This window comes from Larus michahellis, chromosome 2 (assembly GCF_964199755.1).
Source record: "Larus michahellis chromosome 2, bLarMic1.1, whole genome shotgun sequence".
Lineage (NCBI taxonomy): Eukaryota > Metazoa > Chordata > Aves > Charadriiformes > Laridae > Larus > Larus michahellis.
In genome coordinates, this window is record NC_133897.1 from 97,068,796 (window position 1) to 97,086,777 (window position 17,982).

Here is a 17,982-nt window from a genome sequence, read left to right on the forward strand (position 1 = left end):
ATAAAGGGAATCTGGCTCATTAGCTCAGGTGAAGATACATTCGGTGCAGATAGCGAAAGCTGGACACTGTCATCTCGTGGCTGAAGGTGTAATTTGCAAAACCAAAGCATGGTCCATGAAGAGCATATCTTGTGTTGATTATAACATGTGGGAGGTTCTTCAGGGGGTTTCTGTTGGTTAGCACTGGATGTGAACTTAGAGCCTTAAAATCTTGCGTTACATGAAAAGCAGCCCTTCTTGCAAAGCAAACTGAGTTGACTAAAGCTTAATGGCTTCAGGCAATATGAAAATACAAGACTCCAGCTAATTTGAACAGTAGCTGCATGTTGTATACCACCACATAGTGACTTTGGGGGTTTTTTTGTCATTTTTTTTCTTTCCTTCTTGCGTTTGGCAACACATTCATGCTTGTTTTCCATCACCTTCTATTGGCCGGGCCTTTAGTGAGCTGGAGGCTGAGCGCCCCATGGTCTTACAGGCTGATGATGAGGATGACAGTGCATTTGAGGCTGAGTTTAAAGCATCTTCAGTGTGAGTACACCTGGGGGCTTCAGCCGCTCTGCATGGGGTGCCTTGAGCATGATCTTGGGCCCTGCTTCATGGCTTAACCAACGTGATCGAGAATCGGTACCCATGGATGTACAGCAGATATTGTTGATTTGTTAAACTGCTTAACTTGGCTTAGAAATAAGGGGATGCTTCAACGCTACAAAAACTGGTGATTCTCTTACTGTAGTTAAACAAATACAAGTCCTGCAGGATGACAGCCACTATCAATACGCTTTCTTGCTATTAGTGATTGCTTACTAGCTTTATTTTGCAGTCTTCACTAATTCCTAATGAATTTGTGTTTGAGCTGATTTTTAGTATCAGGGCAGTAGAAATACGGCAGATTAGTTTCATAAGTTCTTTGAAATATTTTTTCACTAACATAGCATAATTCCAATGCTTACTATTCATATTTCAAGAATTAATTTCAATAATATTAATGATAATTATCTTCCTTTTCTGAAAAAAGTTATCCATTTCCACTCTACATACTCCTTGAAACTGACATAATTTAAAGCATAATTTAAGTTTAAATCCAAGAAAGAAGTCTTCATTTAAGCAATCAAATTTAATTACATGTTGTCCTTGGTATCTCCTCTAGGAAAATAATGAAATTCTCTTCAGCTCCATTTGGAATTTCTAACTTGCTCACCTGCCTATCTAAGGAAAGAGGCATTCAAGTATGAAAATACGTAACGCTGATCTTCTTGTAGTAGTTAAATAAAAATCCTCCCCTCCCACCCCCATCCTTCTCCAACCCTCTTAGCAAGCAAAGACAGGGAGTATTACTTGCAGCTAGCAAGCTAGCAAAACAGGTTTTTTCCCATCGGACATTACAGACCATGGAATATTTGTTGGTACCTGACAATGCAAGTTCTATGCTCAGTGAAGTTCTCAAAGTTGCCATAACAAGAAGCTAGTCAACTGTTGGCTCTTCTATAAATCCCATTGCGTTTCTGGTAGACAAGCATTTCAGAAAAGCTGATTCTATCCTTTCACATTTTGAGTCTCATCATCTACCCAAATCTGTACTTGTGGTAGGAAGAGGAAAACCAGCCTTCCTGTCTTATATCCCAGTGAGTCTCTCAGTTTTCAGTGAAATAGCCCAGATGAAATCAACAGTGTCTCTACACCTGATAGCTAAACTGGGACAAACAAAGTAAAAGCTTCATGGCTTTTACGCATTAACATTTAAACAGAAAAACAGTGAAGTTGAATGACTCGTGCAAAGTTCTTACATATTTATAAAATTTGAATTCACCTTAAGTAGAAAGAGGTTTTTCTTTCTGCATTGTTCCTACTGGAATCAAGTTTTCAAATTTGAGCACGTGGTTTCTGATGCAACATTATTTATTAGTTTGAAGGATTTTAATAGAGCATCATAGCTTTAGGCCTTGCTGCAAGCTATAATGAAATTTTAAAATAATATCTTAAAATATGATGCAGCCATCACCTGTATTTATCAAAAGAAATGCTTTTTGTGTCTCTTCTACTTCCATGATTAATGTTGTAGAGAGGAATTTGTGCAAATGGATAAAAATTACTTATCTCTCTAAACTGAAAGTAACATTTGTTCATCAAAGAAAGATCTGTCTTCTGCTAATACCCTTTTGGTTCATAATCCTAGTCCCTCTTGAGGAAGGAAAAATTTCACAGTAAGTTTTTGCAGTGCTGTATTTTCTAAAAAGTAGTCTGCAAAAGGGGTTTCAGTCTTTTTATTCCTTCACTACATATTCTTTACCAATAGGAAATATGTAGCAATATTAAGTATAATCTTATTGTGTTGCTGCTGCTGGTATCTAAGCTTTGTGTGTGGTTGCAGATGTCTATGTCTGGTTTTACACTGGATTAGCACCATGAAGTTCAGTGGAATTGCTTCTGATGGGATATGGTTAGAGATTAAAGTCACACTCTTACACTGTACTAAATTGTGTTTGGGGCAGTATTCTTGGTTATTTTTGGACTTCACTACCAAAATCAGTAGAAGGTTCAAGTTCTTCCTCAGCATTCTCCTTCCCACAGTGTTCATGTTTCTTTTCTTTCTAACTCCGTCAGATGGTTTGGCAGTTACTTTGCTTTTGTTTACCACATCAAACAGGTTGTCCACAGTCATCTGCTTTGTGTCAACCGATAAGTCTTCCAAAAAGAGAAAACTCCATGGTGCCGGTAAAACAAAAAAAGACAATATTGGCCAAATTCTGTTCTGTCTCACAATGCTCTATATCCAGAAAAGCCGTCTGAAGTCAATGGAGTTTTTCTGATTTATGCCAGGCTAATTGAGAGCAGACTTTGGGTTTTGACCTGGGAAAAGTTGACCGTAAATGCTAAGGGCAACCAGAAGGAAAACTTGCAGGCCTTTTTCATCCATTTGGCAACCTTCTTCTGAACTAAATGTATTGCTTTCTCGCTTGTGGTTCAAAATAAATAAAAACCCAAATCTGCTTTGTGTTAAAATAGTTTTCATGGAGAGTGAAACCCAGGGTAACGTGCCTTTTACTAAATAAATAAATAAATAAGTTGATAACGACTACTAACTAAGAAAAGGTGAAGGCCAGTTTAAGGATATGTAGCTGCTGCAGGGTACTTTAAAATGCCAGTCCTGACCACCAGCAGGTATGCTTTGCTCAAAACTTCTCTCTTTTCCCATGGTGGCATAGAGCACCAAAAGACCTGGGGGGAACTTCAGTTCTGTTAACATTATGTTTTAAATGCTTCGCTGAGGGCACCTCCTAAGGTTTTCTGCCCTGGTCCAAATTGAGTGCTCTCAATCTGTGGTCTAGCGTGCTGTTTCTTAAGCGTTAGACTTTTAAATAAGTTCTTCCATGGGGTTTGTTTTTTTCTTTTTAAAGTAAAGCTAGCTTTTTCCAACCACACAATGGATAGAGTCAGGGAAGAATGTAAGGAGTGGCATGGAACTTGCACTAGATCAATGTTTTATTGTATGCAGTGATTTCTGGCGATATAAGCATTAAAAAACAAATTGCTGTCTGTCTGTCTTTCAGTCTCGTCGTGTCTGGCTTTGAGGGAGTAGAAGGCAGGTAGTTTGGAAGTTCTCAGCGCTGTCTTGAGCGCTGAACAGGTGCTGTGCAAGAGCCCTATACATATAAACCAGAAACAAGTACTTCTCTGAGTTTTTCATATTAATTTGTTTCACATTTTGCTGTGCATTTCCCTTTCTTCAATCATAGAATCATAGAATGTGTTGGGTTGGAAGGGACCTTTAAAGGTCATCTAGTCCAACCCCCCTGCAGTAAGCAGGGACATCTTCAACTAGATCAGATACTGCACAGCGACCTCCTCGTCTCTCTCCCTGAGTGTCCCATAAGAGCTGAGTCAGCCAGACATAGCAAATGTACTCAAGGGAGCTACTCTGGGATTTACACTGACGCCTCTTATAGACATTTGAATGAACGGCTCTGTCAAAGCTTTGTGCAATTAGTTGCAATCAAAGACTGAGGTTTATAAAGTTGTGAATAGCTAGGATTGGGTATTTACCTTACTTTACTAGACTCTCTGTTTTCTTCTTTTTTGTAGCTTTGATTTGTTTTGTATCATCAAAAATCACAAAAGAATTGCTAGGATTGATCATGTAATGCTGTACACGTTCACCTAGAGATAACGAGGCCTTGGTTAGGACTTGTCAGTATTCCTGTGTTTGAAACCTAACAAGCAGAAGAGCTGGCTTCCATCTTAAGAACTCATCAGAGCCTGCATCCTAATCAGTGATCGAAGCTGGATTTAACAAGCTGTCTTTGCCAGACCACAGGGCTAAAAAGGTATGAGGAAGAGCAACTGTTCAGGGTCACCTGAGGCTTCCAGATTTTTCAATCTGAAGAAATTTGGCCTTCAGGAGAACTGTATTGTTAAGGAAAAAGCAGTGCAGAGAGCATTATGTACCTATGAACTGTGCTTTTTTTAAGGTCCTCCCTGTAAGGCTGTTAGGACTCTTCCTCCGAGCAAAGAGTAGCACAGGGAATTCCAAAGTTTCCTGCAAATTTCTGGGCTAACTGGATACCATTGCACGGTGCACGCAGGGCTCAAGGACTTTCACACCCTTTACAACCCTAGGAGAAAAAAAGCTGGAAAATTGTTGTCTAAATAAAGGAGAGCTGTGCTGAGAAGTCATAAGGATTTGTTTGTAAGAAAATACATGTTTCTGATGCTTGAGGATGGCTCAGATGCAGGAAGAGATCATGACGCTGTTTTGGTTTTACCAGAAAACAATGAACACAGCTGAGCCTCTGACGCTAGGCATTTTTTCTGCTTAACTTCGGATTCCTGACGAGTTTCTAACCAACAGCACAGAGCTTAGTTTGACTATTATGCACTATTAAATGATTATTCAAATTGCTTCATGTAGAGCCAGGCCTGCAGGGGTGGTTTGTCCAAAATACAGCTGAGACTTCTTTCTTCTTTTTTTTTTTATTATGATTTTCTGTGTTTCCAGACATCCTAAACCATAACTAATCTTTGATTTTTCTCTAGCATTTACTATGGCAAAATTCTAGTTTTTGTTATGATGTTTCAAGTTCTAGTGACTTTCCACTACGCTGTGTGAAATATTTTGGTTATGTGAATACTTATGGCTATAAATCAAACTGCTGGTTAGAGTGGTGGGTGGGGTTTATTTCATTTTATTTAGGATGGGTACTTGCCACATCTTTTAGAGTTGCTGTCTGTGGCAAATATGATGAATGGCATGGTAAGTATGAAACAGCAGAGCGGGGAGACTCAACATCAGCATTTAATGCAGGACTCAGGCTGCCATGCAGACCATTAAAGGCCTAGAAGAAAAAAGAAATTGATTTATTTTTATTGCTTCCATAGAAGGAAACAAATGTATTTTGTTCCTAGATGTTTGTCTCTGGTTCCTGTTTTCAGATATTTGAAACAACTGAGGGATGAATCTAGATAAAGCAAACATCTCCAGGATAAACATGCAGCCACCTATCTGGGGATATGCCAAGGATCCTTTTAATACATACATGTATGTGGTCTGAGCTACCTGGCGTTGTTGGTGGCTTTGAAATAGAATGGCATATGATGAGTAATGGGGGAGATGTTAACTTTTCACAATTTGATTGGTATGGGCAAAAATGGAAATGGGTTGTAAAAGCAGTGGGTTTGTAAAGGAGATTTATGCATGAAATTAAAAGGCTTGGTAAGGTTGCATCTATTCATAGCATCGGACCGCTATTCGTCATTGGTAACAACATACAAAATCTGATCCGTTCAGGTGCTGCTATTTTAGTTTTGGGACAAGGAGGACACGTTTATTTCTCTTGTGCAGGCAGGGTTATTTGAAGTATGAAGTCAAGCAGATTTGAAAGGGGGTGAATAAAAATGTAACATTTGTGATCTTACTCTCTGTAAGAATATCTTGGAAGTGCCTGTAAGCGATGCAGTAGGGGAAGAGACACGAGACAGGTTAAGAAAAGTCTTCTTTCAAACCCATATGAGGAACAAAAGACTCCATTTATGTATAAATAGAGATTGACCTAGTAATGCATGGGTAATAAAAAAAATTTTTAAACTACAGCTTGATGAGTGTCTCGTGCTGGTCCTATTACTGTCTCAGTTTGATACCCACACTTTTTGTCTGAATTAAAATACCTCTGTGGAAATGTCAGCTTTTGTAGTAGGGGTACTGTTTGCTGTTTGTGGATCTTGCTGAAAGGAGGTGTTTTGTACTTCGTATACATGCAGAGTCCAGTTGACAGCACTGGACTTTGCTGTAAAAGCAGTGGTAGATTTTTTTCCTGTTTAAATTGTAGTAGGAATGAAGAAAGCACTGAGACTTAAATGAGACTACAGCTGCCTGGCAAATGAAAGCACAGCGTGACTGAGCCTATTTTTTTTAAATTTTCCACTGTGTATTTAGCTTTGGTGAATTACCTGAGGAAATGTAATGCCAAACCAGGATTTGAACACATTTCTCCAGAGGCCCGTGGTAGTGTCTTATGCACTGGCCTATACGTGCCTTAGAGGATTCACCTCCACAGCGTGTTCCCAGTATTTGTAAACACGATCCTCTGAGGCCAGGAAAGTTTTTTACACGTATGACGCGATGGGAGGAAAGACAGACAGCAGTTTGGCAGGATGCCATTTCCAGATCCCTCCCTTTGAAGTAAGGGACAGTAACTGTGACCTCCAGGTGTCAACCAGTATGCAGTTCCAAGCTCTGAAAACACTGTTTCTTCTCTCTTTCTTTATGTGTTTCAGTATTCATTGCTCCTAAAGTCTCTCTACATCATGATTCTGTTTCTTTGCCTCTTCTGCACATACAGATGTAAAAACAGCAGTGCTGTTCAGTGATCAGAGAGTCGGGATTCTTGAAGTCTTTGCACAGCCTTGCCAGTATCTTAAGACTTGCTCTGCTTTGATGTGTCCTATATAAACCAACTGCAGCAATGAAAAAAAGTGTGGAGGCATTACCTAGGTATTATTTAGGTGTGAAAAGTTGTTACTGATAATATTTTAGAAGATAGAAGAAAATAACAGTAACCTGGAGATAAAGGACAGCATAATATGAAGTTACAGAGAACACACTTACTTTACATTATTTGTCATTTCCTCAACTTTTTTTCTGAACAGTTTGCTTTATTTAGGACAAAAATACGAGGATAATTTTCTTTTTGACCTTTGTAATTATTTCCCTTCTGTGCAGAAGGTGAACTTTTGAGGCTTCACAAGTAAGTTGTTACCTGTATCTTTTCATGTATTTTCATCTTCACCTAATTGCACCAACTGCAGCGGTCTATCACATGTAGCAGTGGAATGGAAATGAGCAGGGGGGTTAATAGGTGGGTTTCTTAGTGTTGTTTTTAATGGAGGAGGAAAGTATATCACCATATCTTTACACAGAGTAATAAATGATGAATTTAAATTAATTCCACTTTCGGCTTTCACGTAATAGACTAGTTGAATCTGTTCTGGCAGCGAAGATAGAAGAAAGGAAAAATAAGCAGAAGTGTACCAAGGCATTTATTTGTTCCACAAGGACTTAGGAATTTGGCAATGAATTGTGCTGTCTAACCTATGAAAGTGGAATTTCACTCATAAATTGAGGACAATGGCAAGCGATTGCGAAAGAAAATACATCCACTGTGACTTATAAAGATCTCTCCTTGATGGAACATTTTTCATTTTCTATTTGTTCACCTGTGAGGGGTTCAGAGACGCAGCTTTCCAAGTGCTGTGCAAGAGGTAAAACAGGTCAGAGGTTTGAAGGGGGGTGGGGAACAACCTTGAAAGAAAAATTTGAGATCAACTGTAGTATTTCATTTAGAATAATACTGTGGAATGGCTGACGGTGATCTTACTTCACTGAATGTTGCCTGTAGTCCTAGTCAGGAGCTGCTTTTCTGAAAGGCACTGAAAGTTTAAATGAAAGTAATTTAAAGCAGGGAAACTGAAAAGCACTTGACTTAATTATAAAGAGAAAGAGAGAGAGAACATTCCTCATCAGTAATTAACTGCACATAGGGTGATTTTCAGAGAGTGTGGTAATAATGGCTAACAGCTTTACAATTGCCTAGTCCTTCTCTGGGTCGCTTCATAACTCCAAGACCCCTTTTTTCACTGGAGTCCAGTGTTCGCATTTCTTGGGAATTTCTGTATAATTCTGTGGGTGGTCGCAAAAGACTCAGAAGTACACTTAGGGCCTAGTCTAATAACCTGCAAAATTAAAAAGTAAATATTTAGTAAGACGTTAGTAAAGGTTAAATGAGCTGTACAGAAATTGGAATCATATACCAAAAGGGAGATATTTTAATGTGCTGTTACCTCATTAATTAGCTTCTACACCAAAACGTTGGTAGCCTAATGATGGCAAGACCATCCTTTTTCCTATTGTTCTGTATTCGAACAGTAGTGGTCAAATTCTTCCTGAATTAAAAGGGTTTAAAGCGTATATTACACTTTAAAAATTTGCGTTGATACCCGGCAGAGCAGAATGTGTTTCTGTGCTCATGCTTATTTTCTGACTTTGGTGGTGTGTTTTGTTTGTTTTTTTTTTTTTCCTTTAGCGTAGCCTTTGATTTTTGTATTAGCTGTATCTTTGGGGCAGGGGTGGCACGAGGGGAGCGAGAAACTTGTGTTTCTGGGCTACAAGCTAGAACAAAGAAAGCCTGAGTTTCTTCAGGCTGAATTCATCAAAAGTCTATGAAGGGAAGAGTTTAGGGGGGAGCCCGGAAAGGGCAGCAGCTAGATAACCTTGCACAAACTGTTCAGCTCTAGGGACCAGTAGGATGGAGAGCATTTTTTTGGTGCTTTGAGTTCTTGTGGAGAGTCAGTGTCTTCAGAGTGGTGCCTTCGTTTCAAAGTCACGTAGCTGTGGCTAGGTTAGGTATGTGTCAGTTATGATGCTTAGCGTCCTACAGACTTTGCCCCTGCCTTCTGCTAAACTTGTAGATGAGTCCCTTGATTATAATTTCCTTTCCTCAGTCTGTATTTCTTAGTGTTTGTGTCTCTGCAACTTAGAGTAGCTATTTAATATCGGCAGGACTAGTATGATTGGCACTCTTTTTGTGGGTTTTGTGGTTGTTTTTTTTTTCAATTTACTTTTAAAAGGAGAAAGGTTATTCCATTAGTTCTAAACCCTTTGCCTAGATTTTGTTTTGATGCCCTTGTGGTTCTCTGTCCATAAAGTGCACTTTTGTAGTCTTTTTAAACATGCACGTATTTTAGGGGGCTATAAATACTTTCACATCAAACTTTAGTTGAAACAACTGAGCAGAAACTGTGCCCTAGTAGATGCATGTTAGTTGCCGTGACTGATGATACACTTCATAGAGAATTGTGGGGGTTTTGTTTGTTTGTTTGGTGGGAGTGTTAACCTGTAGAAATAATCCATTTTAAAGATGAAAATAAACACAGTGATTGTTTTGAAATTTGTTTTTACTGCTATAAAGCTTTTGTTTAAATACTTCTAATGTGCTGTTATCACGGAACTGAAGTAACACAGCAATAGCCTTAAGGTTAGCTGAATGTATCTGATCCTTCAGCATTAGCTGAAGCCCTTCCTCCCTGCCTCAGAATAAATATTTGCCTTATGTCGAACAGGATAAGTTCCTCTGTGCTACTGAAAAGCATGCTAGGTTCTGCAGCCTAGTTTAATTGAAAACCTCCCTATGTATCATTTTTCTTAATTTAATTCTACTATTGCATTGGCACCAAATTTGCATGTGTACGTGGGCGGGGAAGTGAACTTTTCCACATCATCCCTTCTCCATTGCACGCAGAAATGAACACATAACCCTGAAGGGTCCAGATGAATGCACAAATACGCTGTTCTGTTGGAGCATCCGTCTGACGTTCTTAGCTTTACAAGAATGTCGTCTGTCTGTAGTTGGTGTTTTCCTGTTTTAATAAATAGTCAAGTGGAATTTTTCCTTTTCTACCTTTTGGGAAAGATTTAGGTAGCAGGTACTACCTGTTTTCATGGACAGAATATTTGTTCTTTAAAACAATACTGAGAAACAACTGCCACTATTGCTTGGGTGGAAAGCAGGCGCACTTGATTCCTGCTTGTGAGCTTACCCCTCTCCTCTGATCTGAATCTGATCGACTTCCTGGGGATGGTCCAGGGGTCTGAAACTGTGAGTTTAGTTTCTGAAAGAGGACTTTGCAAGCATTGAGCGTCTCTCCTAAGCGTGCCCTTAGTTGCATTGTGCAAATTTCCCTTGACCGGATGGCTCCCCCAGGTTGGGGAGCGTGCCCACCTCCACACACAACACTGGTCATCTCTACAGCCGACACAGGCAGAGTCAGCTCCTTCTTCTGGCCTTTCCAGCCAGTTGCCATGTACCTGCTGTCCTCCTAGAGTTAAATTTAGCAGAGGAAGAGACCTTTCCAATCAAAGCTTCTTCTAAGCTTTTGATCTGTAAGTCAAGGAGATTAGAGGAAAGAGTCCTTGGCCTGATAGGAGAATCGTCTGGCTGGTATCCACTCTTGTGGAGCAGGCAGTGCTGTGGGCTACCAGCAGCCTTGGGAATGCCAGTCCACCAAGCCAGTTGCTCTAATGGGTGTGTAACACCTTCTTGGTGTACTCTCTGAGCTCTGAGCGGATGGAGTGTGTGTACGATTTGCATATGCTCACTTCTTAGAGCCCACCCTGTTAATTCAGTTTTCTTTTTCATTATCCACAGTTCAGATATATGTGCAATAATCAATCAGAGATTGATTTCCAACAAAATATTCAGCTTGGAAACACTACCCGTTAGGGATGTGTTAATGTCTGATTATAAACTGTAAAAACAAGTGTGCCACACAGGGTTGCTGTATATACATAGGTCTTTTGAAATACAATATTCTCAAATAATATACAAATTAAGGGGTCGTTACTCTTGATCTGCTCTTTTAGAGTACAGCAAGTCATAATATCCGAGAAGCGGGCTCTTGACTTTTTGCTTCCTAAAATGAAATTGCAGATAAACATCACAGCAGACAGAAGTATTTCCTTCATGTGACATTAATAGTTCGCAACCCGTCATGAAAGGGGACAGGGGCTAAACATTCCCTTCAGCTCCATGTAAGCCATATCACCTCCTGGTCTAAGTTCTCTTTCTCGTTGTAGGCAGGAATGTGTTTACCTACAGACTGAACCCAAAACCTTACAGGTCCCAAACTGGTCTTTATGTGATAATGGGTTTCGGTCTAATAACCGACTTACAGATGAAATTAATTCCCTTTTCTATAACTTAGCCTTCAGCACATGGATGTATTGCACAGCTTACCTGAGAGAAGCATGTATGTAAAAAACTAAGGTCCTTTAAGCATAGCTATCTTACATATATTCTAAAGAGCTATTTCTCTTTTAATCATGTTTTTAAGTAAATGCTAGTGCTTATGGAAAATATGTCATTGATGGCTCTGGAAATTGATATATCACAGCTCCATTTCCTTTCAAATCAACGTGAGCTTATATGGACATTTTTATGTTAATTCTAAGAACTGCTTGGTTCTCAGGATTTTTTTTGCAGACAACTAGTCCTTCCAAGGTAAGGTGCAGTGATTTTTCTGTGAGGAAATGGTAATATATCTTAATTTTATGAAGGCTGTTATATGTGGGCTTAATTTAGGGTGTTTTCATATTTATAATTAAGCTAGTTGTACGGGAATTCAGTTTTCCCAATAATGGATTAGAATGCTGCTTTGCAGAGCAGGAAGAAGTTCAGACGACTGTATTTTAATTGATTACTGCTCACCTGTAGTATTTAATATACGGTTCACTTGAAAAATGTGCACTTCCTACACGGAAGCTCAGCATTTTCAGAAATGTGTGCCTAAAATTAGAATCACAAGTCCTTATTTAATTCCAAACTTTGCGTGGCCCTAGGGAAATAGGCTGTAGGGTAAAAGTAGTTTCAGGCCTCTGAGTACTAATTAAATATCCTATTCTGATAAATACTGATTGCAAAAACTCTGAATAGTGGGGAAGGGAACAGCTTTCACTCCTGGTAAAGACTTGGTATCATGGCTTTAAGCAGTAGGTTCAGGGTTATTAACACAAGGTGTAAAGACAAAGGTGTAAAAACACAAGGTGACGAGATCTCAAGGAAAAGGCAGGATGTGTTGCTCACCTGGCACATGGTAGTTTAGGGGCCTGATGATGCTGTGCTAAGAAGTGATCCTTAACCATGAGCTAACGCTCTCGGTTCTGGATGCTTTTTTCTTCTCGCCTTCTCTTTCCATTCAGTGCAAATATAACTCCGGTTGTTCCCAGTTCAACCAGTATTGTGTAAACTCTTGTCCTTGCTACCATGCACTCATGTGAACGAATAAACTCTCAAAGAGCCCTTTCAAATTTATGAGATCTGCCGTATCCAATGAGTATTTCAGTTACGATTTTGCGCATTTCGAGACAGTCGAGGAGAGCAAGGAATTTGATGTCATCAATCTGGAGCTTAAAACATAGTAATAACAAGGCTGTACTTGTTCGTGTTAGCAATAGCTGTGCTATCAGCATTATAGGATGCGTTGTACTCCTATCAGAGAAGAACTGTGATTTCACAGAGCTTCATGAGGTATTTCCCAAATGTGGTTGCTGTATGACTGGCAGATGTAGACATTTGCCCTTCACAGGAGATAACGGCAAAGCTAGTATTGAGCTGCTTGCTGGTAAGAAGGGATGATACGAGTGCTTCCTGGCCAACTGATTCTTTTTTTTTTTTTTTGGGGGGGGGAGGGGGAGGAGGAATGTTGTATACCAATGTATACATGTGTGTGGAAGTTGAGAGGTATCTCCATAGGGGATATATATGTTTGTGGAGAATACAAGGAGATGGAGAGATGACAACTGAGATGGTTATGTCACTATGATACCTTTAGGAATGGTTGAAAGTGTCTACCTTATAGATGTTTGCCAGAGTATTGGAAAAGTTCCAGGTGCTGCCCATTTCCTGATTATTCTATAACTAACTCCATACAAATGCAAAAAAAATTTGGATTGACCCTTTGCGTTGCACTCGATGAGTTCATGATCTCACATTGTAAATATTCATTGTTCTTATGACATGGAAACTAATTCTAAATGGAAAAAAATGCACAGAGCATCCCTTCAGAATTAGAGAAAAGAAAACCAGCTTTTAGGAAAATACAAGGAATATGAGCGTCTTACAAACTTTATTACTGTTTGTATGTTTTACTTTTTGCATGGAACATAACCTGATGGTATTCATCATTAAATCAAGTGGAGAACTGGATCAACTGCAAATGCAAAAGAAGTCCAAAGAGAGAGTATTTTCTAAATCTTCCACAAGTCTGTGTGTTTGGGGAGGAAGGGCATAAATGAGAGCAAGAGGAGACCGACAATGTAGCCTTTTTTGTTTTGTTTAGTATAGTTTTCTTTTTTACTTATGTGGTTTGTAGGTTATGGAGGCTTTATGCGTGACTTACAGTCCTCCTCTGCCAGAATTACTGCTGAACCGAAGCCTGCTTTGACCATACTAATGACTCTTTACTGAAAAAATTCATGTACTGGCATCCAATAACTTAAATATTGCTATTTGCAAATAGTCCTGAACTGATTTGGTCTCTCTGTTATTTCTAACTTAATGGTTCACCCTGTTCTGTTTTCCAGTTGAGCTATCGCCTGCTTAACAGGAATGTTTTATTTGTGTTAATTTAGAAAGCATGATGTCCAGTGCCAGCTGTCCCATGCCAGCACAGCGTGTACTGTCCTTTAAGCCAAACCGGCCCAGCTCAATGACTAACGAGTTGAACATCGGTATTGTCATGAATGTTTTCCATTAATGCCTCTGCAGGTAGGGCAGCAGCAAGTGGAAAGCCAAGCTTGAGGAAACAAAAAATGTGTCTTCAGGGTCTTAAAAATCAATAGTAAAAAATCTAAACAGGGGAGAGTATAAAATTTTTGTATTGGTAGCTACCCTTGCACTCTCACATACTTAGTGGGAAGGTTTAGGTGGCTGATTGTCTAGTGCCATAACTTCCCCCTCCCCTCAGTGTTTTCCTTCCATTTCTAACTTCATTGCATTTCTTTTTCTGGCGACTCACATTGTTTTCTCTTCCACCTTCTCTCTTTCCATTCCACTGCATGCCTCTTTCCTTGGTCTGACCTCAGAGAGGATGAAGAGTATGAAGAGGAAGAAGAAGAACAGCCAGTCACAGAGCCCAATACTGAGGATGAGGGGGAGGAAGAGACCAGTAGGCAGGTCAAAGCCAGGTACCAGGATTTGGCATTGTCCCTCAACCTCAGCCTCTGGCATGAACTCACCAGCACAGTGTGCAGCAGCATCTGCCTTTTCACTCGCGTTCCTAGATCACCTGTTAAAGCCACCCCCCAAGGAAATCTTTTTGCATTTAAAAGCTTAGCTTTGTCGGGATGTGTGTGTTAACAGAAACAATTTAATTATATAGGCTCAATGCACTAAGAACTGTCTGCGCTCACTGCCTTTGTAGAAAATGAGTGACGCTCACAAATCGTGAAAGATTTAGCATAAAGCATAACTTCTAGGCATGGCTTAAGTTTATCTTTTTAGTCAAGGCAATGGTGAAATGTTGCAGTGCTTCCCTGAGTTAGGATGTTGCTTGGTTTCTTAGGTCTTCATCCATATTTTCATGATACAACCTTATTAGCAATATCTGTCACTATGAAAAAGGTCAACATTTTTTGAATGCTGCCTATGGTTTCTATCAATTTTGTTCATGTTTTAATAGGAAAGAACTACTTAGAGGCAAAATTGATAGACATATACCATCTTACACATACCTGCCCCTCTGTGTATATATGGATATAAACAAACCACCTATCAAAACAATATTCTCATGTAAAATTTTCCACTTATTTCTGGGGGATATATGGATTTGGCATCTGGCAACTTTATCCTAATAAATGGGAAGAAAGAAAATACGTTCTTTCTTCCAGACAGCCATTTGATTTAGGTTAAATTGTTTGGCTTTGCAACACGGCAAATGAGATTGGATTTATTTTTTTTTAAATAAACCACATTCATGCAGACGCTATACAGCACGGAAGGAAGAAAGGAAACTGTTTAATGTGCAAATTCCAAAGAAAATACTGTACTGTTGTTATTAATATCTTCCAGTCTGCAAATCTTGCCAATGGCTGCCTGAAATTTCAAAATTAAGTGATAATTTCCTCAAATCCAATTCTTGAAAGTCAAAAGTAAGGCACAAGTTATTAGTAAATCGCATGAATATACTAAAATACTGTTTAAAAAAAACAACAACCAAACAAGAAAGAGCCATGTGCAGGGCATGATGTGCTTTTAGGTCATCGGTCTTTTAAAATAATAGTCACTTTGAGATAACTGATTGATATTCCCATGGCATTTCTCAATACCCCCTTTCACTGTCACAATACCATTACAACAGTGATCTGTACCCTGGCTGTTTGTGCTAGATGCTGTCAGGACGGCTAGGACTAGCCTGGCTTCAGGGACTGCCATCATGCCCAGCTGGTGCAATAGATGAAGGTTTCCAGATTGCCCATTGTGCTTCTGCTGTGAGAACGATTACCTGGTATATACCCAATGATTAACTTCATGGTATCCTAACATATATAACACGTATTACATTTTTGTTGCATACTCTGTGCCAAACCCACACTCCTCAGATGAGGGCCATGCCTTGCATGCCTGTAGGTGGATTGCAGAGGTCGTCTCAGGAGAAGGAAATCAGCCACGGGCTGAATGATCCAGCCCAAAGCCCACGCACAGTGTTTATGCTGGAGATACTAGTGAAAACAGATACCCCAGAGTGCAGATCCCATGGCTTTTCACCTGCCTTGCTGCTTCTGTCACTCACCAACACCTGCCTTCACTAGAGTAAAGCAGATGGGTTTTCTCTTGCACTCAGTGCAACTCTGAAAGTCTGTATCTGAAACCAACATGGGATGCTGACACTCAGAGAAATTAGTGCCTTCACACCTAGACAAATGGTCTGGTAAGGCATTAATTTTGAAATCATTCTCAAGCTTAATTTTGGCAGAACAGTGCTGATTGAGTATTTTTTATTTTCATCTCTGGTGGATGAGTGTTTTTAGTAAAAATATCAGAACACCGGGGAGGATGATCATCAGATATCTGGCCTTCAAGAGGCAGTCATGCAGATTGTATCTTGAAGCATCTATATCTGTGGACCATGTCATCCGACAATTTGATACCGCTTTGTGCTTACAACCTAACTTGAAACACTTGAAAATGGCTCAGAAAATGGTTGTGAAAAGGTTCATTAAAATTAGTTCTGAAGCCTGTGGGCTTTCCTTTAAGCGGAGTCACTTTCATTCCTCAGTATTCGCAACCCCCAGAAGAATCCCACCGGGATACAAAGATGTGGGTTTCCTTACTTTAAAAAAAAAAAAAAAAAAAAGATAATGATTGTCTGCATTTGCGAAGTTTTCGTTTGTCTGACTCTCCTAGTCTTTATTCTCTTTCCTCCAAGTGGTATGATCTATTGATCTCTCTTTTCCCTGTTTTTCTCTCCTTCCCTTCCCTTTCTCATGATGTTTTCCTCCTACAGTGGGGTCCCGTGTGCTCGGGAGGCTGTGAATGAAAACCTTTCACAGTGTTCTGATTCTTCAGCCGTCTCCAGTGCCATTTCTCCAGCTGAGAGGCCTCTCTCCTGCTCTAGAGCAAAAAGCTCTTCTAGCAGCTCCTCTTCTGTGCCTGATTCATCTGTCTCTCATCATAACTCTGTCCTTTCGTCACCATCTTCACCTGCGGCAGCATTGCTGAGCTCTTCCCAAAATTCATCATCATCCATTACTCCAAAGGCATCTCCAACGGTGGAGAAATTACCTTATGTACCACATACTCCTTTTCACCTCTTCTCCTACGACTTTGAAGAGTCTCCAGCATCTGTGAAAGAAAAGGAAGCAGAGGTGATGAGGGAAAACAGGTAGATTTTATACAGCTGACAATGTTTAGATAAATGAATAACACCTTTCAAGAGTTTTATAGTGGTAATGATGCACTTTCTGTGTTGTATTATTTCCAGAACATACTGGATTAGTTTTAGTCCTGTAAGCCTGTATTTTGAATTGATTAATATTCTCCCTTTGCCTTTGTTGCCTTCATTTCATCTTACTCCTCTTCAAGGTCTATAGTTAATAAGTGTCCTGGCTTCCTCTATACAGCAGTAGATGAATAACCTGTGATTTGGGAGATCACAGATAAGAGCACCATTTTGCTCTCATTAACAACAATGTAATTTGCAGACATGATTTCATGAAAATTAATGGAGCTCTTCGGCTATAAAACCAAGGGAGATCAGATCAGCACTTGGAATTCAGGGGCGAAATCCTGGCTTCAAAGACTGAACGGACAAATCCTGAATTTGCTATTAGATTACAGTGCATATCCCTGTCATGTGCAATTTCAACTCGTGCTTGTAATAAGAGAAGTAGATTAAACCCTATAAAGAGAATATAGCAGTCAGACAGTTTTCCCTCCACAACATCTGGTCAGTTAAGTTCCTCCTCATGCATTTCTCTTAGTTTTTAATTTTAATTTTTAATTTCCCCTTCCCACCCATTTTAAAAACCCAAAAGAAATTGCTTTGTCTCAATCGATTTTCAAGTAAAACAGGTTGACAGTAGGTAGCACTGAAAACAGTGCTAGAGAATCACCTTTAAAAGAAGTTGATGATTTTTAGCCGTCTCTCCCAATGATCAGTGTTGTTTGAACTAGGTGCTGAAAATGTGCACATATATTGTGAGCCTATTTATTTCTTCCTTTCTCCAGCAGTCCTTCTGAATTGCTGCATGTGAACAAATATTTTGATTCCTTTGATCCTTTTAATTTTCAGTCTTCCTCTTCTAATAGGTGGGTGGTTTTTGTTGATTTTTAGTTGTGCTGAAAAGCCTGTAAATCCAAGTAGCTGTTGAGAAGAGACTTAGATCACGTGTCTTTCCTTACCTGCAGCTTGAACGCTGGGATTCCTCTGAATTTA

At 39.6% G+C, this 17,982-nt stretch overlaps 1 protein-coding gene across 11 annotated transcripts in view; it reads left to right on the forward strand.

Annotated features, from left to right (window-relative positions):
• Positions 1-17,982, forward strand: part of FHOD3 (formin homology 2 domain containing 3) — a 399,793-nt gene that overhangs the window by 284,317 nt on the left and 97,494 nt on the right. For 4 of the 11 annotated variants that reach the window (XM_074576320.1, XM_074576316.1, XM_074576317.1 and 1 more), the window contains exons 11-13: positions 445-531; positions 14,132-14,233; positions 16,552-16,929. The exons of 3 other annotated variants lie outside the window; for them this stretch is intronic. In XM_074576320.1, coding sequence (XP_074432421.1) covers positions 445-531; positions 14,132-14,233; positions 16,552-16,929 — 567 coding nt within the window. The remainder of the gene's footprint in view (positions 1-444; positions 532-14,131; positions 14,234-16,551; positions 16,930-17,982) is intronic. 4 more of the 11 variants (XM_074576323.1, XM_074576321.1, XM_074576328.1 and 1 more) reach the window with 1 other exon arrangement.